This window comes from Lucilia cuprina, chromosome 4, assembly GCF_022045245.1.
Source record: "Lucilia cuprina isolate Lc7/37 chromosome 4, ASM2204524v1, whole genome shotgun sequence".
Taxonomy (NCBI): domain Eukaryota; kingdom Metazoa; phylum Arthropoda; class Insecta; order Diptera; family Calliphoridae; genus Lucilia; species Lucilia cuprina.
In genome coordinates, this window is record NC_060952.1 from 44524988 (window position 1) to 44552806 (window position 27819).

The window sequence follows — 27819 nt, forward strand, 5'->3', positions numbered from 1 at the left end:
TTAATGATGGTACTTATAATAAGAAGGAGCAGCTTTTTGATAATTGACTATATCGGGAACATGGGTATAATGGATATTATCAGGAACAGGTGCAACATGAGCTTCTTTAACCAAAGGTTCACGATGTACAACGGCATTGAAGCCATTGTGATCATCAGCTGTGTAAGTCACAGTACGTTTGTAGCCATCGGCATCAATTAAAGAGTATTGACCATGTACTACATCACCATCACGTTCCTCATACTGAGACTTTGAGTCGCCAGTTATCTTATCATCTACACCATAAGAGAATTTGTATTGAGGATGTGGATCGTATTCTTCAACAGTTTTGGTGTAAACCTTATGGGGTATAGCTTCATCTTGATGTACTGGAGCAGCATGATAGACAGATTCAGAATGATAAACTTTTAGATGCTGCAGGGGAACATAACCTGCTGTAACTGTGGCCACGAGAACTAAAGCAAGTACAACCTGTAAGTGAAATTGAATACGATTAGAGTTCGTTCTGTTTTAAGGAAAACAGTAAAGTGGTTTTCTAGGAACTTACTTTGAAAGACATTTTGCTAATATGAAATTTTAGTCTTTACTATTGTGTTAACTAATGTAGAATGATAATAATTAAGTCAACTAACATTATTATATATAAATTAATAGTACTTATATTATGGGTTAATTGTTTAATATTTAGTTTAAACATATGTTTATATGTAGGTAGATATGTACATATGTAAGTATATTTATTTAGAATGTTTTTGTTACTTTTTAGAATGGATATGTGGATATTTTTTTTAGAATTGATTCAATTTAATGATTTTCTTTGCTTAGATTAAAAATCATTAAATATCAAAATTTTAATTGATTTGTTGATTGTAGTTTTGTAGTATTTTTAAATTCATTGGATTTAAGGTGTTTCATGTTGAAATGTTAAACATAATTAATTTATAACTTGCAGTTATTTAAAAGAAGTAACTAAATTAATTACGTTTCTAGAAAACATTTTATTAGATCAAACCCAAAAAAGTAACATATTAACATTCTACCAAAAAACAGCAGTATAACACGTGCTCGAACGAAATATTAACTGAAATATTTTATATATAAAACAGTTGATTATGTTAACAAATTAACAATTCACATTTGGTAAGACACACGTAAAGAACCAAAATCAATTTAAGAATAATGGAATTCCAAGTAAGTTATTAAATTATTTGATCCAATTCCTGAACATAAATCTAACTCCTATCGTATTCTGATCATCTTTTTAAGCTTGTATTTGCTTTAGCTCTCGTGGCCACAGTTACAGCAGGTTATGTTCCTCTACAGCATCAAAAGGTTTACTATGCTGAACATGCCTATAATGCTGCTCCAGTAGAACATCGTTTAATTCCTATTGCCCATAAGATTTACACAAAAACAGTTGAAGAATACGATCCACATCCTCACTACAAATTCTCTTATGGTGTTGATGATAAAGTAACAGGCGACTCAAAGTCTCAACATGAGGAACGTGATGGTGATGTGGTACATGGTCAGTACACTTTAATTGATGCTGATGGGTATAAACGCACTGTGACTTACACAGCTGACGATCATAATGGTTTCAATGCTGTTGTACATCGTGAACCATTGGTTAAAGTAGCTCATGTTGCTGCCGTTGCTGTTAAGACCCATTACGCCCATGTTCCGGAGATAGTCAGTTATCACAAAGCTGCTCCTTCTTATTACAGCCATTATCATTAATTTAAAATTGGAATGTTGTAAATCATTACAATGAAAAATTGTTGAAGTAATTGATATTTTTCATATTTGTTAGATTTAATGGCTCATGTGATAATATATTTTATACTAAAAAACATTGAGATTTATTATTGTATTTAAAATAAGTTTGAATAAGGTATACAACATTTAAAAATCAATCACTTTGTTTCTATCAAAAACGTTCTTAAAATTCTTATATAAAATCTATTTCGAGCAAACATTAAAATAGTCATATCGGAAGACATTAGCACGTCTTCTGTAAAAGAAACTATTAGAATTACACTTAAATAGTATACAACTAATATATACGAAAACAAAAGGACATTATTTAGTGGTTGCTTACAAGGAAATTCTTTACTCAGAATTTCGTTCGGTACCGAACTTCTGTAAATTTTAAAGTTCGGCCGAACTCGAACTTTGTTCGGTTTTCAAAGTTCGGTGAACACAAACTTTTTTCTTAAATGAAAAACGCATTTATGATTAAAAAATAATAAATTTAAAACATTTAAAACCAAAATATGAACATCCGGAAGATTTTTTGAAAAGGGTCTTTAATTAGTAATTGGTTCAATATCAACTAATTCCGAATCCCAGAGAGTGATAAATTTCGAATAACAAACTATTTTTTTGAAATGCTTATATCTTAATACCTTTATTTTTGGTTTTTAAACGATTCATATACAATGATATAATTCTCTGTAAGAGCACGTAGAGAAAAAACATAGTTGTGGTTTAAATTATGATTGTAGTCAAACATATCATCGTTATTGTAACAATTTAAATACCGTAAAAATATTTATAATATTTTTGTATTTATCATAATATTTCGTTTAAATATGTATGGAAATCAATAATAATTACAGTTTCTAAAAAAAATAAAATAAATACGAAATTTGATTTATAAATCGTCTATAGAATAAAAATTTGTTTATGAATATGGGGGATATAATATAAAAGTAATAGCCATATAGTAGTACATATAGGCGAAACTGAAGCGGTTTTCAAAAAAGTTTTTATTCTCTTCACACAGACGAGCTCTGAGAGAATGAAACAAACTTGTGAGAACTAAAGTCACTCACTAAACTTCAAATTTTCTTCGCAAAATTGCGAGGATATTAGCACTTATTAGTTTTTCTTATCACTTAAACTTAATGTTTATTATTTTTTGGAACACTTTTCATTAATTTAAAACCCCAAAAATAATTTATATTTTGCAAACGAAAAAAAAATATTTGTTATTCTTTGACATTTCATTTTTATTAAAACTGAAAAAAGAAAAGTTGTACATTTTCGTATTGAAAATTAAAATAGTATTTTACATACTTTTTTTTATTTTGCATTAGTGCAGAAAAAATTACGAAAAGACGTGTTTATAATATGTTTTAAGATAAAATATATTTTCCAAAAAATAATTAACTAATATTTTCATTCACTAGCATATAAAATTCCATTATTAACACAAAAAAAATAACGGCAAAAAAAATACATTTTTTATTTGCTACCTTTTGAACAACTGCGTTTATTTGTGTGCTTCTACTAATACATTCTCACCAGTTAGGTCTTTGACAGGGGACTTAGGTCCTTGACAATTACTTTCGCCTATATACTACTATATGGTAATAGCTTTGTTCCAGAACTTTTCTGGCTAATGAGTATTAATTAATTTTCTCTTCGTACTTGTAAAAAGTACGGAAACAGAAAAAACTAAATTTCTCTTTCAATAAATAAACAATTTAAAATTTTTTTGTTTTCAATAAACTTTTTAAATTTATTTGACAATTTCTTTTCTATTTGCCAGGAAAAAATTTTCTGCCTAAAACCGACAAGTTAAGGAATACAGCTAATATACTTACAATACTTAAAACAATTCACAAATTTCAATTTGCCGATTTATATGAAATTTTGGTTCATAAAAAAATTTAAGTATAATTTCATAAAAATACTAGTATTTTTAAGCCTGTTATGGACGTTAGTCATTTTCTGTCCATTTTGAATATCAATCAATCAGCAACAATAGTTTAGTCCCTATCGTTGCTTTCTGTTGTTTACCCCGTGTCTATATTAGACAAATATTTATCACGATATATGATGATAATGTCAGCATAAAAATTGCCAGTTTTTTGTTTATTGTCATGCATAGGGGTAACAAAATACTGATTTTATCACGACAACTAAAAGATAATTTTATTGAAATAATGCTATATTTAATAAAAACGATTAAAATTAAATGCAATTTTTGTAAATTAACACTAATTTCACTAAAACTTATGTTAAAAATCATTTTTAATTGCACAAAAACAAAATTCTACACAAATTTTACAACAAAATGACTTTTGTTATCAAGAGAACGTTGTCTAAACAATTTTTTAGACAACACTGTTATAACAACGTTATAACGCTAATAAATGACGTCTGTATTTGCTAAATTTTTATCATGATAACAATTTGACGTTTAGCATAATAAATATTTGTTTAATATATACACGGGGTTATAAACAAGAAATCACAATAATAAAAAAAATTCTGGTTTAATATTGTGTTTTGTTTATTGTTTCGAAAGTGAAGGGTATAACAAAAAGAGTACATTGGGTAATTTCGAACAAAAAAGTAGGGTTTTGAACATGGCCGTCTCCGATTTCGATGAAGTTCGGTACACACATTTTTCACGTAAATACGGAATTCAATGATTTTTATGATTTTTTTAACAAAAAATTTAAAAAAATGTGAACTTTAAATTTTAACAATATTTTTGGACATATCTTTACTTTTAACCAAAAAAATTGTAGTCTGAACTATGGTGCAACGATAGCGATATCAACTTCTGGGGTCTGAAAGTTGTCTACCTAGGGTTTTGCCTTTTTTTCGTTATCGCCAATCCAATTATGATATATTAGTGTATTTAGGGATTAGATCAAATGTGATCTTTTCATATATATATATTTTTAATTTTCAAATAATACATGAATTTTTGACGATTTATAACGTACATATTTTACTGTTATAATAAAACTACTTTTTCTAATCAAGTTTGTTTAGTTTGACAAGTGTTGAAGTTTATTATTAATTGTTTTTTAGACTCGTTTAAAGGCGCTTTACTGTCATATTCATTACTGAGACTTTCTGTAAAGTTTTTATAATATAACCAAAAACAAAATCCAAATAAAATTTCATCATATTTATAATTCTTGTCATAAAATTGATCCGCTTGTATTTATTGCCATAGAAAGAAATGTTTTCTAACAAAAAAATAATTTTTAAATTAAAAAATACAAAAATAAATTTGTTTTTTAAAAAAATATTAACCACATACGAAGAAACGACAAAAAAGTGATTGTAATACATTCAGTGTTCTGCTATACAATGTACACTACATAATTTGTGTGAAGTATTTGGATGTATTCAGGGCATTTAAATTGTTTTCATACCTTTTTTTGAGCAAATTTTATTGTTCCCGTTTACTTAGCTGATTATACCGATATAGTTTTATAGTGAAATAACAAGAAATGAACAAACGTACGTTCATATAAAAATGGACAACATAAAAGTAATTATTTTGTGGATTACTTTTAATGCATTGAAAACGAAAATAACAGAAAATCGAAAAACAAAACGCAGAACACTAAAGTCAAGGTTGCTATAAATTCCAAAGTAATTTTGTTAAAAAACAACTGTTTGTTGTTGTTGGCCAGATTTAAGTGAAAAATTTTACAAATTATATTTACAACAATTGAATTAAATGAATGACTAACTAAAATATGTACTAGACTAAGAGTATTTCCTATTTAACTGACATATTAAAATATGTATGTGTGTAGTTAAATTAATCCAAACACAACGTCATACCTACAGATAGTATTAGTTGTTTCAAATTAATTTATTGCAAATATTCCCACAATTAAAAAAAAAAACACTTAAAACTATTTTGTATATTTTAACAAAATAAAGTAGGGAATTTTTACGGTTATTAACATTGACGTTTTGTTAGTATCATTAGATTATGAAAAACTTTTTAAAGTACAGTTTTATAGATCAGCATTTAATATTAATTGACACTTAGTTTGTGCAGTTGCACAATTACGTCAAGTACTAAATGCAAATACCTGTCACATGTTTTAATTACCGGTAAAAGAAGGGGGTCATTGTTCAGACCATTAACGTAACCACATGAAAAAGAAATGCAAACGAATTCATGTATTTTATAAGATTTTTATACCCTACACCACTATAGTGGGGAGGGTATTATACGTTTGTGCTGATGTTTGTAACATACAAAAATATTGGTCCAATACCCACCTTAAAGTATACCGATCGATTCAGAATCATTTTTTGAGTCGATTAAGACATGTCCGTCCGTCTGTCCGGCTGGCTGGCTGTCCATGTAAACCTTGTGCGCAAGATACAGGCCGCAATTTTCAAGATAATTTGATGAAATTTGAACCAAGCATGTTTTTTGGCACAAGGACGAAGCCTATTGAAAATGGTTGAAATCAGTCCATTATTTCACCTAGCCCCCATACAACCGTACCTCCCGATTTGAACTTTTTATGCTATAATTACGTCAAATATTCTGCTATCTCTCTAAAAATTGGCACAAATAAGTTTTATATAAGTATAAATGATACTGCAGATTTTCGTAAGGATCGGCCTATATTCGACCCTAGTCCCCATACAAACCCCCCTTAAAAAAATGACTTAAACGTCTAAAATTGACTTGTAACCATTTGTATCGCAATGAAACTCAACAAAACTAACTGTTATTTAGAAATATTTTGTTCATATTAAAAAGTGAAAAAAGTTTCACCTTGTGGTCTTAACAAAAATTGAGCTAAGGAGTTTAAATACATACACAGAAAAGTTTTATCATAAATGTTATGATCTGTATTCATTAACAAAAGATAATAATAATATTTAAGAATAGGTTAATAAATTGAATGAATGTTTTCAAACAAAATATAGAAGCCTATTTATTTAAAATTTAAATTATATTTTTATACCCACCATCAAAAAAGATGGGGGTATATTGATTTTGTCATTCCGTGTGTAACACATCGGAATATTGCTCTAAGACCCCATAAAGTATATATATTCTGGGACCTCGTAAGATTCTAAGACGATCTAGCTATGTCCGTCCGTCTGTCTGTTGTTGGCACGATAGCGTCCACAAAATAAGAGATATTGAGATGAAATTTTCCCAAAATATATTTTATTGATCAGAAATGTTTGGTATTGAAAATGGGCAAAATCGTTTAACGATTTCACATAGCCTCTATACAAATGTACCCCCCCGGAATATTGTATAAAGAAATTCAAATATTCACAAATTAGTTGTTTATGTAGCAAATACCACAAAAATTTCGCATAGGTCAGTTTTTTGATGTCTGAAATAAAATTCAGCATTATGGCGGAAATAGGACCATAATTGGCCCTACCCCCCATATAAGGTCCCCTTTAGAAAATGACTAAAAAGCTGATTACTACTTCAGAAAACTACTTTAACACTCATTACTGGTTTCAAAATACGAGTACAGCGATGAAATTTCCCAGAAATAAGTTTTATACGAGGCAATATCTCTTTACCAAATTTTATGTGGATCGGTCCATAGTTGCCCCTACCCCTCATAAAAAGTCCTCCCAAAAAAATTATTTTATGCACATTACTGGCTTACAAATAAGATTTTAGCAATGAAATTTCATAGAAGTAAGATTTATACGAGTCAAAATTTACAAAATTTTATGTAGATCGGTCCATAATTGACCCTATATAAGGACCCTTCAGAAAACGACATTAACGTTAATTATGTGCGCAAAAAATACGAATATAGCGAAGAAATTTGACATAAGTATCTTAGGAACCAAAACTTTTCCACCAAATTTTATGTGGATCGGTCTATAATTGACCCTACCCCTCATATAAGGTCCCCTTCAAAAAATTACTTTAATGCTCATTACTGGTTTAAAAATATGAGTACAGTGATGAAATTTCCCAGAAATAAGTTTTATATGAAGCAATATCTTTCTACCAAGTTTTATGTGGATCGGTCCATAGTTGACCCTACCCCCTTAAAAAGGCTCATTAATGACTTAAAAATGCGAGTACAGCGATGAAATTCGACACTGATAAGTTCTATAGGAACCGAAAACTCTCTACTAGTTTTTATAAGGATCAGTCCATAATAACAACACCCCATATAAATTCCCTCCAGAAAATGACGCGAAAAATACGAATATCGCAATGCAATTCGACATAAAATAATTTTAATGGACCCCTTTCAAATGTTACCCCGATGTTCTTATTAATATCGATATATAATAATAAAATATTTAAAATATCAAAGTTCATTTATAGACGAAATTGTTTTTTAATCTAAAAAATATATATTTTTTTTTGAAAATGGGCTCAAAATAGCTTATACAATTTCCATTAAGGGTTTTTAATCTCTAAATATGATGTGAGTGCAAAATCTATCAAAAAAATTCTTGAAAAATTGTATTTTTTTTAAATTAGCTCAAAAGAAAGCTGTGGGCATATAGTAGTATGTAGGCGAAACTGATTGTTAAGGACCGAAGTCCCCTGTTAAAGAACTAACTGGTGAGAATGTATTAGTAGAAGCACAAAAATATACACAGTTGTTCAAAAGGTACTAAATAAAAGATTTATTTTCTGAACGTTATTCTTTGTGTGTTATTAATGAAATTTTTTATATGGCAGTGAATGAAAATAATAGTTAATTATTTTTTTTTAAAGGTATTTTATCTCAAAACATATTATAAACAGGTCTTTTAAATATTTTTTCTGCACTAATGCATATTTATAAAATATAAATCATGTTCGGGGTTTTAAATTGTTTAAAAGAGTCACAAAAAATAATAAACTTTAAGTTTAAGTGATAAGAAAAACTAATAACTGCTAATATCCTCGCAATTTTGTGAAGAAAATTTGAAGTTTTGTGAGTGCGTTTAGTACTCAGAAGTTTGTTTTATTCTCTCAGAGCTCGTCTGTGTGAAGAGAATAAAAATGTTTGTTTGAAAATCGCTTCAGTTTCGCCTATATGTACTACAATATGGCTGTGGTTATTGAGCATATCTATAAAAAATAGTTTAACTTAAGGACATTGTTAATTAGTTAAAGAATTTATACGTACCAATGAACTAGTGTAAAACTATTGTCAGAAAATTATTCTAATCCGATTGGGTTGGTGTAGGGCCAATATTACTGTGCGTTACAAACATCAGCACAAACCCAATATACCCTCTCCACTAAAGTGGAAATACGATTCAGGGACTTCGGGTTGTTAGTTAAATGTTTTACTCACTGCTCAGCTATTTTATTGCGTAACAAATAATGAATTTCAGGTACAAATTTCATTATGTTTTCTTTCTTCTAAAACAGAATTCTTAACACGCGATTAAATAAAATGTGCAAACAAATCGACAAAGCCAAAAATAAAGTATGTACTTCTATATCAGTTTAAAATAAAGTCATTACTAGAATACTTTTTAAGTAATGCAGACGATAAGTAGAATTCATTGAAAAGTAAGTGCTTATGGAAGTATAACTTATTACCGAGTTTTTGCTGGGATAGTTATATTTTATAAATTTTCCAAGTATTTAGCAAATAAATGACTTATAAGTCTGTAATGTCAAACATGCTCACTTTAAATTAGGTTATCACCCATTTAGAACATTTTTAATACAATTTTTTAAACTTACAGAAGAATCATTGACCTTTGTTTGAATATTCTTAAAATTTTTAAAAAACATAATTCCATCGCAAAATTAAAACTCACAATATAAATCAGAAAATCTTCATGTTTTCAAAATTATATATAACTTGTTTACACTCTGGTAATCCTATTATCCGATTTTAGAACAAATTTCAAAAACGGAACTACACTGCAGAAAATTAAACCATAAATTGTTCAGTAATAAAGTACAATTGTTTTTTTTTGTGAGATTAATTTGGGTATTTTTAATTCTTTCCATTTTTAAATCAAAACAATGTTTGTGGATATGAGTACACCACCCACAAAATAAACGTCACAGAATTCTTTTAAAAATATACCATATTTGAAAGCAGGAATTAAAGTAAAGTAAAGTTGAGTAATAATATGTACGCTATACTAGGTTGTGTTCTAATAGTTAATATTTAGGAACAACTAAACTATTTATTATAATTTATACATTAATTAATTTTGTTTTTATGTTTAATAATATGCTTGCTTTTAATATTGAAGATATAAATATCCTAATATTTTTTTCTGCTGACAGATAATTTTGAATAAAAAATTTACTCAAGTTAAAAAAAATAAATGAAATAAATTTAATACGTTATAATTGAAAATGTTACAAATAAGATAATAAACTAAATACACCATCTGTTAATTCATGCTATCAGAGAACAATAGTCGTCATATCAATTTAAAGCAAACAAATATAAGTAAATCGCAAAGATTTTGATAATACTGACAACGTCCTATACAGTGTCTCTCATAAGTATTCGAATTTATGTATAATATCAAAAGAAACCAAATTTAATAACATATTTTGTATGCAAAAAAATAAATTAAGTTGTTAAATTCTCTAGACAGTCCTTAGCTTTGATATCACACTTTTTAAATCTTTAAAAATTCACATTTATTTCAATTAATTTAGCTTTATTTAAAAAAAGTCCATAAAATTACCTTACAAAAGTATACGAATTTTTTCTGTATCTCATATTTGACTATATTATACGAAACACAAATTTTAGAATCGAATGGTTTTTATGCTTTAAATTGTTTAAAGGGGTTACTATCAACCGAAATGATATATTTTTGGCCCATTTGGTCCACAATTTTTGGGGATTTGTAGCCTTTTTTATGTAATATCATTAAAATGACGATTTTTGGCAAAATTTGTAGTATTTTCTCTTTTTTCCAGAGATAAAACCAAAATTTGATATTGGGATTTAATATACCCCTTGGGGTATCTAAAAATATTATTTTTTATTACAAGAATCTGTATTAAAACATTCCAAGATATATTATTGGAATCATTCTTCTATCGCTAATTCAATTTATTGGAACTCAAGTCCATTTTTATAATACCAGGGTCAAAAATTTTCGGTGTAACTTGTCTTCTATATATTGTTTTAGAAATCAGCTGTTATACATTTTAAGTTTTCAAATATATTGTGGAAGCTTATAACTCCAAAGCATGCCACAAAGAAGCGCCATTCAATATAGTGGAATCATTCTTTTTATAACCAATGGGCTCTATGCTGAATGTCACCATATCATTATGATCTAACTCAAAAATATTGATATCTGTTTAAATATTATCTACTATGATCAAAATAAGCCCAACATTTTTACATACAGTGTTGTAATGGGCAACATAATCGTGAATGTTATGAGTAGTTAAAACTAAAATCGACTGTATAGGATGACGTTTTGTTAAGGCATGTTTTGGAGTTTTACACCGATACGATGTCTTGAAAATTTATAAAATAATATATATATATAATGCTAATATCTACAATTATATAAACTAGCCAAATTTGTCGGAAAATATCGATCCTAGTGGTACGAAAAGGTACTTAAGATCCAGATAATTCAATTCGAAACAGAAGAACGATACCAAAAATATATCATGGAATGTTTAAAAACAAATCCTTATAACAAAGATTATTTTTTTAGATACCTGAAGGAATCTATTAGATCCCAATACTAACTTTTGGTTTTATCTCTGGAAAAAAAGGCAAATAAGGTCAAAAATCTTAATTTTCATGCTATTATATGAAACGATGGTACAAATGCCCCAAAATTGTGGACCAAATATATATCCATTCGGTTGATAGTTACCCCTTAAAACAATTTTTAGCAAAAAAAAACATTCGATTCTAATTTTCGTGTTTCGTATAATATAGTCAAATATGAAATACAGAAAAAGTTCGTATACTTTTGTGAGGTAATTTTATGGACTATTTTTAAAAAAAGCTTAATTAACTTAAGTAAGTGTGAATTTTTAAAGTTTTAAAAAGCGTGATATCAAAGCTAAGGACTGTCTAGAGAATCTAACAAATTTATTTATTAATTTTGCATACAAAATATGTTATTAAATTTAATTTCTTTTTATATTATACCTAAATTCGAATACTTATGAGAGACACTGTACATATGTACATTTGTGTGGGTTTTTTTCTTTCCCAAAATGTTACATAACAAATTCGAATCATGTCTGCAATAGATCGATCTCATTAGAAGCAAGAGTTGCTTCGCATATAAAACCACACAGAATAAAAATAAATTTATAGATACAAATAAAATTGCTTAATCGCATTATTAACAAATGATTCTTAAAAAAAAAAACATCTTAAAAATTAAATAATAAAAAAAATGAATGTATACATGAATTGTAACTTTTTAAATATTTTATTGGTAAATAAGCAAATAAGTATGGGAAATTAATTGTTCGGGAATGAATTTGAATTGGGTTTATGATATTTTTTACAAATATCAAATTTTATACACCCGTAAAGTCCATAAAAATTAAGAGTCCCAATTTTTCGTTTTCCATACAAGCTGAAAAGAGTGCATTCTACTGAAGTTGAAAATTTTGTAATTGATGAAATTTGGCACATACTGCTCTTTTGATGGTCGGGCGTTGTTTGATCCTAGCCCCCATACAATCTTTTATTTTTCCTTTAATCAACTTAAAAAATATATATTTTTTTATTTTTCTTGTGTTCTGTATATTAATACGCATCGATTGAGAGATATTCCTACATGAAATTCTTAAAAATACTGTTTCTTAAAGATAATTTTATGAATTGTGACGCATACTTTTCTTTTAATTGAAATCGGTTTATTATTTCGCCTAGCCCCCATACTACCGTACGCTCTGAATTGGGCTATTGAGATCATTCATTATACCATTAGACATTTTTGGGTTAAAAAATTATAATAAAATTCGAACAGCATATTCACAAAGGTACAAACTACCAAAATTGAAAAACAATTTTAATGGTTGATATCTACAAAACTAATTTTGTGAAATGTTGAATTTATATATCCACAGTAAAAAACATTATTTTGTCTAATTAAATTTTCTTATAAATAAGTTAAAATAAGCAAATGATTGGTCCATAATTGGTCACAACTCCCATATTAGGACCATTCCCGAAAATTACTAAACGAACATATCTGAAAATCACTGAATCCCACAAAAGAATAATTTTTAATGAAGATCTTTCTTACATTGGTCAACTGATATTGAATAAAAATGGCTAATTCAAAACATTATTTCATAAAATATCGAAATATAATATCAAACAAAAATATAAAAACTTTTTAAACGAAAGAGTTTGTGTTTGTTGGGTTGCATATTTTTCAACTAATACATTCTCACGACTTAGGTTTTTGACAGCAGACTTAGGTTTTGTCATACTCAGTTTCAGTTCTATGTAGTTTCCTTTCCTATGATTCTAACAATATACGTTTTAGATATATAATGTTTTACATATGAGAAATGTCATTCAAATTATTAAAAGTTAGCCAAATTTTACAAACTTTAATAATAATGTAGCCCACGAAAAATTTTAATATTATTACATTTTATTAGATGTTAATCCCCCATTTTTTCTTGTAATATTGGAAGATTCTAGTTCTAATATTTTCTCAGATATAAGAGTTCTTCTATTTAATTCATATGGGGGCTCCAAACTCCCTTGATAAAAGATAGATAGATAGATAGATAGATAGATAGATAGATAGATAGATAGATAGATAGATAGATAGATAGATAGATAGAGAGATAGATAGATAAATAGATAGATATATAGATAGATAGATAGATAGATAGATAGATAGATAGATAGATAGATAGATAGATAGATAGATAGATAGATATATGAGTGTGATTTCTGGAGAAAAAAAAAACAATTTCCAAACATTGGTATTCAGACTGTTAAGTTAAAAATAATTGAATAATATTTTACATACACATTTGTTAAAATACTTAGCCCTTACAAGCAAATTTCAATATTCGAACAGAGACATTGAAATGTATTATTTAATTTTATTATTTACAGTTTGTTTTCACACTTGCTTTTGTTGCTGTTGCTAGCGCTTGTTATTGATCGGTGATTCCAAGAGCCAAGTTAAATAACGTAAATACACCGCTGATGATCATAATGGTTTTAATGCTGTCGTACACCATGAACCACATGCTGTTTCTACTGTTGCTCATTATGCAGCTCCCACTTTTGTCCAAACTCTTGCACCAGTAGCTCACTATTATGCTTCCACTCATTACGTCGCACCAACTGTCATTAAAACAGTTGCACCTGTAACTTATTACGCAGCTCCTGCACAATACACATCATATGCGCTCATATGGTTTTTCAAAATCGATTTTTTTAGAATTTTTCTACTTTTTCAACTACGTACTTTTTTCAACTACATAAATAAAGGTTTTAGCTTATTACGTAAACCTACCAAATCCACTTATTTTGGGATGATTTAAATACGGAATTTTAAAATTTCTACTTAAAACCAGTGAAAAATATATCAAGTTTATCGAAAATATTTTAATCTCAACAATTTGAATTTCAAAAATCATAGATTTAAGAAGTAATTCCAGAACTAATCAATTGAAATTTTTGGTTGTGAATATTTTTGACATTGAGTTTAAAATTATAATGATATATCCAATCAAAAAGACACAAAATTAAATCCTTTGTATAGAATATGTCTGTTCAATAACTTAAAGTTTTTACTAATTTTAACAAAAATATTTGAAATTTGTATTGAAATATAAAACCATAGAGAAACATAGAGGGGAAACCTGTCAAAATTTTTTTGAAAACATAAAGTAGGCTGTTCACACATATGGGTATTCAACATACCACCTGTTAGATTTCCCCACAGTCATTTGTCAAATTAAATGTAAATAAATTAAATATTTTTAGTTTTGTATAAAATATCAAAATTATGAATGTATGTTTCCGTATTCGTCTGAATTTTCATTTTTTGTCTTGTCCCGGTTATTGCAGTGGTCCCTTCAGGACCACGTACATACAAAATGGAATACTCCAATAACCGGGACAAGACAAAGATGGATGGCATCAAATTATCCTGGCAAACAGGGAAGAGTTGGTGTCAAAGGAATAGGTTACTGAATGAATCAAGGGTATATGGACCTCGCCACAAACAAATACTCGTAAGAATGACGAGTGTTTTCTCTTGAATTTGGGTCACCTACATCTGTTTATTTTGCCGAAGTTATGTAAAATTTAAAAAATAAATAAAAAATTGTTGTGGTGAAAATGTCAGAATAAAAAATTAAAATGTCGTTACCCAGCAAACACAGAGTGTTCATGTAAAATCTAGAAAGGTTGTAAATCAAACTATTTTTAAATTTTAAAACTCTAAATCGAATGTAAACGTAAAATCAGTTTCTCTTTTAAAGAACAGTTAATGTTTAATATTAAATAAAATTAATAACATTTTTAAAACGTTTGATTATGTGTTTGTTGGGTTATTTAAAATATGGGGAATATACTAATACTATCATGAGTTTTTCTACTACTACATTCAATCGACTTAGGTTTTTGACAACAGACTTAGGTCCTTGACAGCAGAGTTTCCGCTCTATATACTCTATGTGTTTTTTTAGTGTTTTGATATATTCTGGTCCTGTGGCGCGAATTTTTCTATAGTATCTATATTGAAACAATTATTGTTAGTAGTAGAGTTTTTGGGATAATTTAAATTGCTCTGAAAAAAATGTTTAGAATTATTGAATTACTATAAAAATATATTTAAATTATTTCTTTTGAATATTATACGAATCGATAATTCTACAAATAACCGGTTAAAACTTATTTTTATATTGCACTTATTTTGTAAACATATTTTTACAGAAAAAAACAATTAAAATTGACGAAAACAAAATATGTAGAATATATTATAAATAGTTCTAAAAAAGTGCCAAAAAATATTTGAAAAATGCTAGAAAAGGTGCTATATTACATTTTTGGGTGCTAAATGAGTTTAAAAAGTGCTAAATTGGCAATACTACTCTGAGACGAAGTTATACTTCAGTCTAAAGAATTGAACTGCTCTGAACCCGAATCAGAATTTGTCCATCACATCGGGGTTTGAGATATCGTGTCCTGAATACTGAATTGCCAAAAAATATCGTGATATCTTTAATCCCAGATGTTATAAAAAAATTCTGGGATTTGAAAAGTTTACTTTGATATCATTGTTAAGTTGTCTTCCTGCAATATTGAAATACTGATACACATAAATACTGGTAGTACTCCAGCAATTCCAGTAACGTCTTTCAATTGTAATTACTTACCTAACAACATACTATTCAATGACTACTACATATCGTCTTTGTTATACAGAAGAAGTCAAATAAGGTCTTAGTTATAATAAGTTATATAAATTTTCTAATTCATTAGTCCTCTTGCCTATGAAATTATAGAAGCTGTATACGTTTTTTCATGCGATTTAAACAGCTTTTTCTAATTAATTGTAAGCATATATGTATTTGATTTCTGATTGCTTAACTTTTCATCTATATATTTATATGAAAATCAATGTATGTTTATTTGTATCTTATATGTGGCTAAACTACTGAACCGATCTTATTGAAATTTTCACTGTGTGTTCCTCTGTATCTGGTAGGAACAATAGGCTAAGTTTGAAATTTCAAGTGGGCGAGATGCCACGCCCATAAACAAAATTATAATAAGAATGTATGAATTATAATGAGAATGTAGCATAGTAACAGTACTCAAATTTTGCAGTAGCGAATCATACATTCATATGAATATTTGAGATAAAAATGGGCGGCCTAAGAAAATTGTCACGCCCCTTAAATATAAGGTAAATAATTAATCTGAAACTTTTAATTAAAGTAGGCGTGGCACTTCCCACACAGAGATTATACAGAAATTTGTATATCATTCAAATTACAATATCTATAATCATTAAACTTTGTAGGAATACATAGGTTTGGTATACTAATATTCATAGTAGAAAAAATAAAGGTATAACCGTTCTCTCTTTCCGTAGCCATATTAAACTCTGACGTTTAAGCGATTTATTATTTTATATGCTACCGTATTTACTTTATAAATCCGAGTTTTTTGTTTACTTTTTATTTATTTTTTTAATTTAAAAATATAAAATGGAAAATATTTTTCAAACTAAATTAAAATATTAATCAACATAAAATTCTAATAGCGAACGGACCTCGCTGGTTTCGAATTTGCTTGTAAGTAGTGCGGGCCATTCTACTTAAAAACATAATTTCATTACTTCATCTCGGATGCACATATCTTGCGCTGTCAAACATGTCCAAGTAAGAAAATTATATGAATCTTCGAACGGCAACTACTTTGGCCCTTACGAATCCTTCAGTTGGTTGTTTTTGATTACTCTCAATAGCAAATTTTCTAAAGAAGATGTCTTCCTCTGTCATTTGTTTGCAAAAATTCAACATAAACAACTGCAACAGGTGTTATTTCGGGGTTCAATGCCAATAAATTAAGATAAATTCAACAAGGACTTGTTGGGTTTAGTGTGGTCCGTTTATGAGCTGGACCGTTTTTATAAAAATATCATTAGTACACAGAATTTTAAATGATTAATTTAAAAGTTATACACATTTTTTATTTTTAATTTCCTAAATATGATTTTCCCTACTACATGTGTGGCAACGTTTTTCTTTAATTGTTTACAAAAAATACATTTCAATAATTCTTATTTACGTCAAAAAACTTTTCATTGAAAGAGAACGGAGTTGCCTAGTTTTCTTTATACCATGGAAAGCTTGATTTAGCAAGCTTTCCACCCCACGAATTGAAATTTAAAATTGGCGTTTCAATTACTTTATTGCAAAATATTGACCCACCACGTCTTTGTAATGGTACTCGATTAACCGTTAATAAATAAACGATTAAATTATGTTTTAGTAATTTTGTAATATTTTGTACATTTTTTTATTTGAAAAAATAACTACCAGTTGAACGACAGGTGGTAAAAATTAGAGTAAAACCCATAAAATATTCGATTGGATGTTTAAGAAATTTAAGTTTATTCTATCAAAATACAAACTAAATAAATAAAAGCAATTTTTATATTTTAAAAGAGTTTAGTGGTGATAATTGTAAGAAGGAGCAGCATAGGAAGTGTATTGTGCAGGAGCTGCGTAATGTGCGACTGGGGCAACAGTTTTGACATATGTGGGTGCTGTAAAGTGAGCCACTGTTTTGACAACATTTGGAGCGGTATAATGAGTTACAGTAGGGGCGGAATAATGAGTTACTGGAGCTACAGTTTTGATAACAGTTTGAGCAGCAAGTGGTTCACGATGAACGACAGCATTAAACCCATTATGATCATCAGCTGTGTATTGTACGGTACGTTTGTAACCATCAGCATCAATCAAGGAATATTCACCACGCACTACATCACCATCACGTTCTTCAACTTGGCTTTTGGAATCACCGGTCAATTTGTCTTCAACACCATAAGAGTATTTATATTGTGGATGAGGATCGTATTCTTCAGCTCTGACCACTACCTTTTGTTCCACTGCTACTGGTGCTGCATGTACCGCAACTGGTGCAGAATGATAAACTTGAGCGGCTGGAATATAACCAGCGCTAGCCACAGCAACAAAAGCAAGTGCGAAAAGAAACTATAAAGAGCAAATTGAAATAAATAACAATTTTAATGCTTAGGTTATATTACAAATTTTGCTTTTTTGTTGAATTTGCAGTGTCAATTTAATAAACAGCTGAAGCAAAAACAAAAAAAAAAAACTACTTTTTGTAGAACGAAACAGTACCAAAAAGTCTCCTTTTTATAGATTCTTTTACTCCGGGCTCTACATGCTTAATTTCATGTTTCTAGGTTCATTATTATACAAAAATCCAAAAAGTATCTTTTGAAGAACGAAAAAGTACCAAAAGTCCCCTTTTATAGGTTCTCACTTAATCCATCCTCTACATACTTAATTTCATGTTTCTAGGTTCAATATTATAGGAAATTAAAAAAGTACCTTTTGAAGAACGAAAAAGTACCAAAAAGTTCCCTTTTATTGATTCTCATTTACTCCGGGCTCTTCATGCTTAATTTCATGTTTCCAGGTTAAATTTTATAGAAAACTCAAAAAGTACCTTTTGTAGAACGAAACAGTACCAAAAAGTCTCCTTTTATAGATTCTCATTTACTCCGGGCTCTACATGCTTAATTTCATGTTTCTAGGTTCAATATTATAGAAAATTCAAAATGTACCTTTTGTAGAACGGAAAAGTACCAAAAATCCCCTTTTATAGGTTCTCACTTAATCCATCCTCTACATGCTTAATTTCACGTTTCTAGGTTCAATATTATACAAAAATCCAAAAAGTACCTTTTGAAGAACGAAAAGGTTTCAAAAAGTTCCCTTTTATATGTTCTCACTTAATCCATGCTCTACATACTTAATTTCATGTTTCTAGGTTCAATATTATAAAAATTCAAAAAGTACCTTTTGATGAACGAAAAGTCCCCTTTTATAGATTCTCATTTACTCCGGGCTCTACATGCTTAATTTCATGTTTCTAGGTTAAATTTTATATAGAAAACTCAAAAAATACCTTTTGTAGAACGAAACAGTACCAAAAAGTCTCCTTTTATAGATTCTCATTTACTCTGGGCTCTACATGCTTAATTTCATGTTTCTAGGTTCAATATTATACAAAAATCCAAAAAGTACCTTTTGAAGAACGAAAAAGTACCAAAAGTCCCCTTTTATAGGTTCTCACTTAATTCATCCTCTACATACTTAATTTCATGTTTCTAGGTTCAATATTATAGGAAATTAAAAAAGTACCTTTTGAAGAACGAAAAAGTACCAAAAAGTCCCCTTTTATAGATTCTCATTTACTCCGGGCTCTACATACTTAATTTCATGTTTCTAGGTTCAATATTATAGGAAATTCAAAAAGTACCTTTTGAAGAACAAAAAAGTACCAAAAAGTCCCCTTTTATAGATTCTCATTTACTCCGGGCTCTACATGCTTAATTTCATTAACGAAATAAAAATTCTATTCTACCAAAATGATGCAACATCGTAGTGGGAGCCCGTTATTACGTATTTATATGTATAAGTTAATAAACCAAAATCAATGTTTTATGAAAAAAGTACCAAAATAGGTACAATTTTCACCCCTTAAACATCCGAATAACCAAAAAGTACTAAATTTGTATTTTTATTTTTTCGTCAAGTTATGAAGGAGTCAAAAATATTGTTTGAATGTTCACTGGTTTAAAAGATACATGGGGTGCAAAAAAAGTACCAAAATACAGTTTTTACCCGTTTATTCCCTAAAGGGGCCGAAATTGAAAAAAGTACCAGACACCTGTCCGCTTATTTTTTAAATGAACGACGATAAGCTTTAAACTATTTTTGTATCTTTTCTAGTTTAGGAGATATAAGGTTACCGATTTTACCCGTTTTTACCCTTTTTTGCCCCCTAAACATTCGAATTTCCAAAAATCCCGTCTTAGTGGATCTATTTGGTGGGAGACCAACCCCCTGTCCAAATTTCAGCTCTTTAGCTTTAACCGTTTAGGCTGTGCGATGATGAATCAGTCAATCAGTCAGTCAGTCAGTCAGTCAGTAACGTTAGAATTTTATATATATAGATTAACCTTTAACTTATAAAATGGTAGTATTTTTATACACCCTCTTTTATTTTTTCTGTTTTATTTTATCCTTGTTTATGTTAATAATTATTTTAGAAGCAATCAAATTCGAATAACATAAGAGCAGGATTTTGATTTGGCAATCAAATGCCGGTTTATAATCAGATTAGTTAATCTAAAAAAATAATTCTGATATTAATCTCCTTCGTATTTTTGAGTACAATATTAAACTTCCAGTATTGCCATATGAAAAATAGAAAACGTCACTGTTTCTTATCAAAACAATGCATGTTTTATGAAGCAGAAGAAGACAAGTGTAAATGTAATATGGAAATTAATAAAGTAAAAAATATATTGTGAAGTCCCTATAATTTATATTAATCGATAAATCAATAATTTTAATGTTTGCTTTTAGAAAAATTTCATTATTTTTTGCATCAGCTGTTTACACTTTTGCATTTCTTGCCTTCAAGACATTTTCTGAAGGGGAGTTTGTATGGGGGCTAGGGTCAAATGAGGCCCGATCGCTATAAAAATTAGTAGTGTCATTTATCGTTCTATAACACTAAGTTTTGCAGATTTTTGTTGATATAATAGAACATTTAACGTAATTATAAGCCTAAAGGCCCGATTCGGGGGTACGGTTGTATGGGGGCTAGGCGAAATAATGGACGGATTTCAACCATTTTCAATAGTGTTCGTCCTTGAACCAAGAAAAGAGTATATGCCAAATTTCATCAAATTATTGTAAAAATTGCGACCTGTAGCGTGCGCACAAGGTTTGCATGGACACACAGACAGACGGACATAGCTAAATCGACTCAGAAAGTGATTCTGAGCCGATTGGTATACTTTAATGTGGGTCTAGAACCAATACTTTTGGGTGTTACAAAAATCAGCACAAACGAATAATACCCTCCCCACTATAGTAGTGTAGGGTATAAAAACAACTTCATCTAAAGATTGGACCTATGTATAACAATATTATATTATACACACATTAAACATTTTATATAAAATAAATCGGGTGTATAATTTATACAACCTCATAATTTCACGTCATAAGTTAAAGGTTTAAAGTCTTCTCTTGGCCACATATTCGCATGGAAATTTTCTATACATTATTTTAAAATAAACCATCAAGAACATTATTAACCATTTATAAATAAGGTGTTGGAATAGTGTGTAAAATTTATAAATTTTAGAATAAGGGAACCTCATAAACATTTACATTAAGCATCGCTCGTTATACCTGGACTTTACTGTATATGCAAAAAATATGTGTATCGAATTATTAAAATTTAATTGAAAACAATCACAATTGCTCAACAATAGAAAATAAAAAACTTGTCGAATTTACCTTCAAAACAAATCCTGTTTATAATTATTTTAATATTGGGTCCACAATTCTGTTTATGAATGAAATAAATAATTAGTAAAATTTAAATTACACATATATTCCTAAAAGAAAATATGTTATTATGAATATTTGTAATACAATATGTATTAAACTATTTTGTATATAAACTGATTAACTAATTGAATTTGTATCATTCACATCTTGTGTACACTTCTGAAAAGAACCAACAAGAGCAATCAACCGGATTATTTTAATAAACATGGCTTTCAAAGTAAGTTGTGAGTTTTGTTATTGCTAACATCGCAACGCAAAATGTGCGCAGTCATTCACTCACTCACATTTTATTTAATTCAACTAACATTGACATTGAAATAATATAATGTTTTCTTCTGATATTTGTAGTTTGTTTTCGCACTTGCCTTTGTTGCTGTGGCTAGCGCAGGTTATGTTCCAGCCACTCAAGTTTATCATGCTGCTCCAGTTGCTGTACATGCTGCACCATTAGCTGTTGCGCAAAAAGTTGTTGTAAAATCTGAAGAATACGATCCTCATCCACAATACAAATACTCTTACGGCGTTGAAGACAAATTGACTGGTGATTCCAAAAGCCAAGTTGAAGAACGTGATGGTGATGTAGTACGTGGTGAATATTCATTAATTGATGCTGATGGTTACAAACGTACGGTACAATACACCGCTGATGATCATAATGGTTTTAATGCTGTTGTTAATCGTGAACCTTTAGTAAAGTCTGTTCCCACTGTTGTTAAATCCATTGCTCCAGTAGCTCATTATACTGCTCCTACTATTGTTAAGACTGTTACTCCAGTTGCTCACTACTCAGCACCAACTGTTGTTAAAACAGTTGCTCCAGTAGCTCATTATGCAGCTCCAGAGCATTACACATCTTATGTAGCTCCGACTTATGTTAAATCTGCTGAGGTAGCTCATTATGATACTCCTTCTCATTACACCTCATATTCAGCTCCTTCCTACAACTATCATCATTAAATATTATTGAAGATCATCATCGCTACATAAATTCGTATTGTTTTTGTCAGTTATTTATTTTGTATTTTTCATTTAAATTAACCGAATAAGTAAATAAAATGTTTTTTTAAATAATAATAAATTTTATATTATTGTTTTTATTTGTCTACAGACAAAGAAATGTAATTGCAACGAATAAATGCTGATCGATCCGTCCCGTTTAGAAATGTCAGATTACTCTTTTCTAGGACTTAGATTTATATAAACCCTGCTACAGGAGATTACACAGTTGTCAATATAAAGCAATCCTTATAGCACTTCTCTTACTCGCTTTATAATAATAGATAAAGTTGCCTTAGGAAACATGTTATATTGACATTTATCCGATTTTCTGTAGGAGAGTTTATATGGGGGAATGATCTATACGAAATTCGGTAAATATATTTTAATTTTTCATGTATTACCAAAATATCCAAGTTTGATTCCAACCGTTCTGAACTTATAGAGCTAAATGTTTGTGTCTGGCCTAGGTTTAATTACATTACACTATTTTACATTTATAACATTTATACAAAACAAGTGATCTGAAAATATAAATTTAAATTTATATTGTAAAGTTTAATGTTTGATTTTGAATACATACCACAAACATCAGTGGTGATATAGGGTATATTGTCATTTCGTGTACAGCGCCAACAAAAATTCATTGGGGACCCATAAAGTATATAAATTCCGGGTCTTCAAGAAACTCCAAGTCGTCTTGAAAGTGTCCGCCTCTAAAAAAAACTGTAGTAGGCCTGTAGTAGGCCTATAAGTAGAAAAAAGTATTAGTATTATGATCTTAAGTTTGATGGACCTGGACATGCAAATCGCAATCTTTTAAGTTGTGGCCGCATTGTATCTCAATGTTGAATAGAGTGTCCCGAGGAACAGCCTTTTTAAGAGTTTCATGTAGGAATACCACTCAATCGATGCGTATTAATGTACTGAACACGAGAAAAATAAAATATGATTACAGGTATATAAATATAATATAAAAAATGTAGAAAATTTTTGGTCCACAATATGATTTTTAGTGGGTTGGAGAGGCATTTTGTTTTCGATTTTTATCGAAATGGGTGTCAAAATTGTAGTAATTTTTAACGCATACAGAAAAATATTACCAAATATTATTTGGCATTCGGTCCATTTCAGAATTTTTTGAAATTTTTATGCCCCTTATACAGTATCAACAATTTTAACTATTTTTCCCACGACAAGCTTAAGAGGTATTTCTCCTAAAAAGTGGTCCACGGGACACCCTAATGTTAAAATAAAGAAAACCTAAATGAAATTAAAAACATTTTCAGGAAACTATTCACTTTGGCGACTTACCTATCATTCCTAGGAAGTTTTAGAAAGTTGTTTATTGAAGTACATTTTTGTAGTTAACTGTTTTCTTAAATTTTAAATGGTTTGCTATTTATAGGCCTGAACAAGGGTAAAAATTAAAAAAATATTTTTTGCGATTTTGTTTTTTTGCATTTATATGTTAAAAATTTGGATCTTTGTGACAAGAGCAACAAAATTCTCTCAGAGAGTTAATCAAAATTCCTAACGGTTTGCAAGATATGAGTCTGAGAAAATTATCACTTTTTTCAAAAAGGACACGGAGGACCAAATATTTGGGGGCCTATAACTAAAAAAGTGCATGACTTTGGGCAAAACTGGAGAACATGGGTCTTCTTATTTTTGGTCTTTTATCATATAGTGGTGTCCGTATATGATTATTCATCCATTACATAAAAAATTACACACACTGTAATTTGTTATATTTTTTCGAAGCAAATTAAAATTTGTGAATTGTGCCATGCATTGTAAGTATATGTATTATATTTAGAAACTGTATTTTTTACTGATTCAGTAATCAAAATAAATTTGATTTCGATACAATTTCTTTTACAGTTTTATATTTAATAAAAATAATTATGATAAAATATTTCAACTGTATTTAATCATAATATAATATATTTTAAAATATTGTTACAATATCAATAATACATTTAGACTACAATCATAATTTTAACCATAATATTTTCCTCTTAGAACATTTTTACTACAACCATGTTTTTTTCTGCATATATTACTCGGATCGGCCCATAATTTGGCATAGCTCCGATAAAGGTCTTCTTCCGAAAATGACGTAAATGCACACAACTAATAAAGAAATAAAAATAATGAAATAAATAGTATTCGACATAAATAGGTCAGCATTTTTCAGAATAAAAATTCTCATTTCTAATAACCACGTAAACGCACATATTTCATTACTGAAAGAAAATAAAAAACGTCATGAATATGTTTAAAGAAAATATAAACTACTAGGCAAACATTTTTTGGATGGGTACATAATTTTTCATAACTCCCATAAAATGTTTTCTTCCGAAAATGACGGAATGCACACAACTAATTAAGAAATAAAAACATTCAAATAGTATTTGACATAATAGTTCTGAAAAAATCTGAAAATTTTTAAAAAATGTGTGTTTCACACCCACAGTTTATTATAAAATATAAATTTTTTTATTTAATATAATTATTGAATACATTTTGCTTTTCTCGTTGCCTTTTGCTTGTTATACCGTGGCTTTACTGTATGTGCAAAAAAATCGTATATCGAATTTTTATAATTTAATTAAAAAAACATAAAAGATTTCTCAGTATTAAAAAGTAAAACAAAATTGTTCCAATTTAACTTTGAAACAAATCCCGTGAATACTTTTAATATTTAATTATTTGATACAATTTTCTGTATGAATTAAATAAATTCCATGGTATCAAAGCAATTCACAAAAATATCAATACGTACATACATATGTACTTAAGTTTATAAAAAAATCATAGCAACATAATATGTAATTAAGAATATGTATTAATCTATTTTCTGTATATAAACTGATTAACTGATTCAATTTGTATCATTCACTTCTTGTGTGTACTTCTGTAAAGATTCAACCAGATTATTTTAATAAAAATGGCTTTTAAAGTAAGTTTATGTAACGAAGCTGAGTGTACAAAATAAGTATTAAGGCAAAACAAATTTATTAAGTAAATTGTATAAAACATTGACATTGAAATAATACAATTTTTTCTCTGATATTTGCAGTTTGTTTTTGCACTTGCCTTTGTTGCTGTAGCTAGCGCAGGTTATGTTCCAGCCACTCAAATTTACCATGCCGCTCCAATTGCTGTACATGCTGCACCATTAGCTGTTGCACAAAAGGTTGTTGTAAAATCTGAAGAATACGATCCTCATCCACAATACAAATACTCTTACGGTGTTGAAGACAAATTGACTGGTGATTCCAAAAGCCAGATTGAAGAACGTGATGGTGATGTAGTACGTGGAGAATATTCATTAATTGATGCTGATGGTTACAAACGTACCGTACAATATACAGCTGATGATCACAACGGTTTCAATGCTGTCGTACATCGTGAACCTTTAGTAAAGTCTGTTCCCACTGTTGTTAAATCCATTGCTCCAGTATCTCATTATGCCGCTCCTACTATTGTTAAGACCGTTACTCCAGTTGCTCACTACTCAGCACCAACTGTTGTAAAAACTGTTGCTCCAGTAGCTCATTATGCTGCTCCAGAGCATTACACATCTTACGTAGCTCCTACTTACGTTAAATCTGCAGAGGTAGCTCAATATGATACTCCCGCTCATTACACCTCATATTCAGCTCCATCTTACAACTACCACCATTAAACATTATTCATCACCAGCATCGATACTTGCACATTGTTTTTAATTATTTATTTTTATTTTACCTAAAAAAACTCGAAATAAATAAAATGTTATTAAAATAATTAAAAAATACTATATATTGCATTATTTCTGTACATGAAAAATTTTAACGGACCGATGGCAAAAATATGGACCGATGCGGCAAAAATATCGCAGGGTAGTTTTTGTACACTTTCATGATGAATTTCATTCAGATATTTTTATAAAGTAAAATGTGGTTATCGGAAGTTGGCCTTGAATGGGAGTTATAAGCAAATGTGGTCCGATATATATCTATGTCGTTAGTATGTCCAATATTAAAGTAAATACAAAAAGAGTACCATTTTTCCACATTTCGCTTAGAAATGCAGTTTTTCAAAAACTAAGTTAACAAAATTTTCCATATATAAATCCAAATACTACAGCCATAAATAATCTGCATTCGTTTGTTCCGGAAAAATGTGCCTTCAAAAAGTACTAATAAACTTATACGAACTTGATCCGATAGTGGCATTAGCTCCTGAATTCAAAAATGATATACTAATAGCTTGTTTTGTGTGAGAATTTTAAAGTTAATATAAATTGCCTCAATGATCTTGAATAAAATTAAATTTCCCATTTTTTCATTTGTTGGTACTTTTTTCCCAAAAGGGACTGAATTTTAAAAAAATTGTAAAGGACCCAAAAAAATACCAAAATAACCCTTGTCACACATTTTCATCTAGGGTTGCCAATCTGGCTGTATTGTCCAGCTTTTTTGATGCTTGTTCAGTTTCAAGACAAATTTAATTTGTCCAGCTAAATACAAATTTTTTAGCACACTATAATAACTTAACAATAATTTTTATGTTGTACATCTATATATAAAAATGAATGTGTGTTTGTCTGTATGTTTATATGTTTCAACTGAACGCTATAGAATACTAAACGCTGAACCGATTTGCTTGAAATTTTTACAGCGTATTCCTGTATATCTGGAATGAGTAATAAATTGGCGGACTACCCATGAGGGGAGCGGCACCTCCCATATAAATTAAATACAATTAATATCTTGAAAACTATTACATTTAGAATCTTAAATTTTTGCACGAAAAACTTCAACATCCATGTAAACATTTTGGGTAATAAATTGGCGGCACCTCCCATATTAATTAAATACAAAAATTCGTTTATCTTGAGATAATGTAACAGTTATAGTCCTAAAATTTTGTCTGAGTCATTGTAGTGTCAATATAATTATTTGAGG

General features: G+C 29.1%; 5 protein-coding genes across 5 annotated transcripts; 3 read left to right on the forward strand and 2 right to left on the reverse strand.

Moving 5' to 3' along the window:
• LOC111674618 (larval cuticle protein A2B-like) lies at positions 1 to 559 on the reverse strand. Its single transcript, XM_046950650.1, has 2 exons — positions 548 to 559; positions 1 to 471 (listed from the first exon to the last, which is right to left on the reverse strand). The coding sequence occupies exons 1-2, from the start codon at positions 557 to 559 to the stop codon at positions 1 to 3; spliced, it is 483 nt and encodes a 160-aa protein (XP_046806606.1).
• A 620-nt stretch (positions 560 to 1179) lies between these two features.
• Positions 1180 to 14217, forward strand: LOC111674619 (cuticle protein 7-like). Its single transcript, XM_046950652.1, has 4 exons — positions 1180 to 1191; positions 1267 to 1732; positions 13953 to 14136; positions 14211 to 14217. The coding sequence occupies exons 1-4, from the start codon at positions 1180 to 1182 to the stop codon at positions 14215 to 14217; spliced, it is 669 nt and encodes a 222-aa protein (XP_046806608.1).
• A 3573-nt stretch (positions 14218 to 17790) lies between these two features.
• LOC111674637 (larval cuticle protein A2B-like) lies at positions 17791 to 18531 on the reverse strand (the record flags this gene model as incomplete). Its single annotated transcript, XM_046949483.1, has 2 exons — positions 17791 to 18457; positions 18511 to 18531. Coding segments are annotated over 2 exons (570 nt in total), but the record flags the coding sequence as incomplete, so codon positions are not given.
• A 3469-nt stretch (positions 18532 to 22000) lies between these two features.
• Positions 22001 to 22935, forward strand: LOC111674602 (larval cuticle protein A2B-like). The gene is made up of 2 exons (XM_023435257.2): positions 22001 to 22082; positions 22214 to 22935. Exons 1-2 carry the CDS (start codon positions 22071 to 22073, stop codon positions 22820 to 22822), a joined length of 621 nt encoding a protein of 206 aa, XP_023291025.2. The 5' UTR covers positions 22001 to 22070; the 3' UTR covers positions 22823 to 22935.
• Positions 22936 to 25737: 2802 nt separating this feature from the next.
• Positions 25738 to 26658, forward strand: LOC111674603 (larval cuticle protein A2B-like). Its single transcript, XM_046949482.1, has 2 exons — positions 25738 to 25826; positions 25947 to 26658. The coding sequence occupies exons 1-2, from the start codon at positions 25815 to 25817 to the stop codon at positions 26553 to 26555; spliced, it is 621 nt and encodes a 206-aa protein (XP_046805438.1). The 5' UTR covers positions 25738 to 25814; the 3' UTR covers positions 26556 to 26658.
• The last annotated feature ends 1161 nt before the right edge of the window (positions 26659 to 27819 follow it).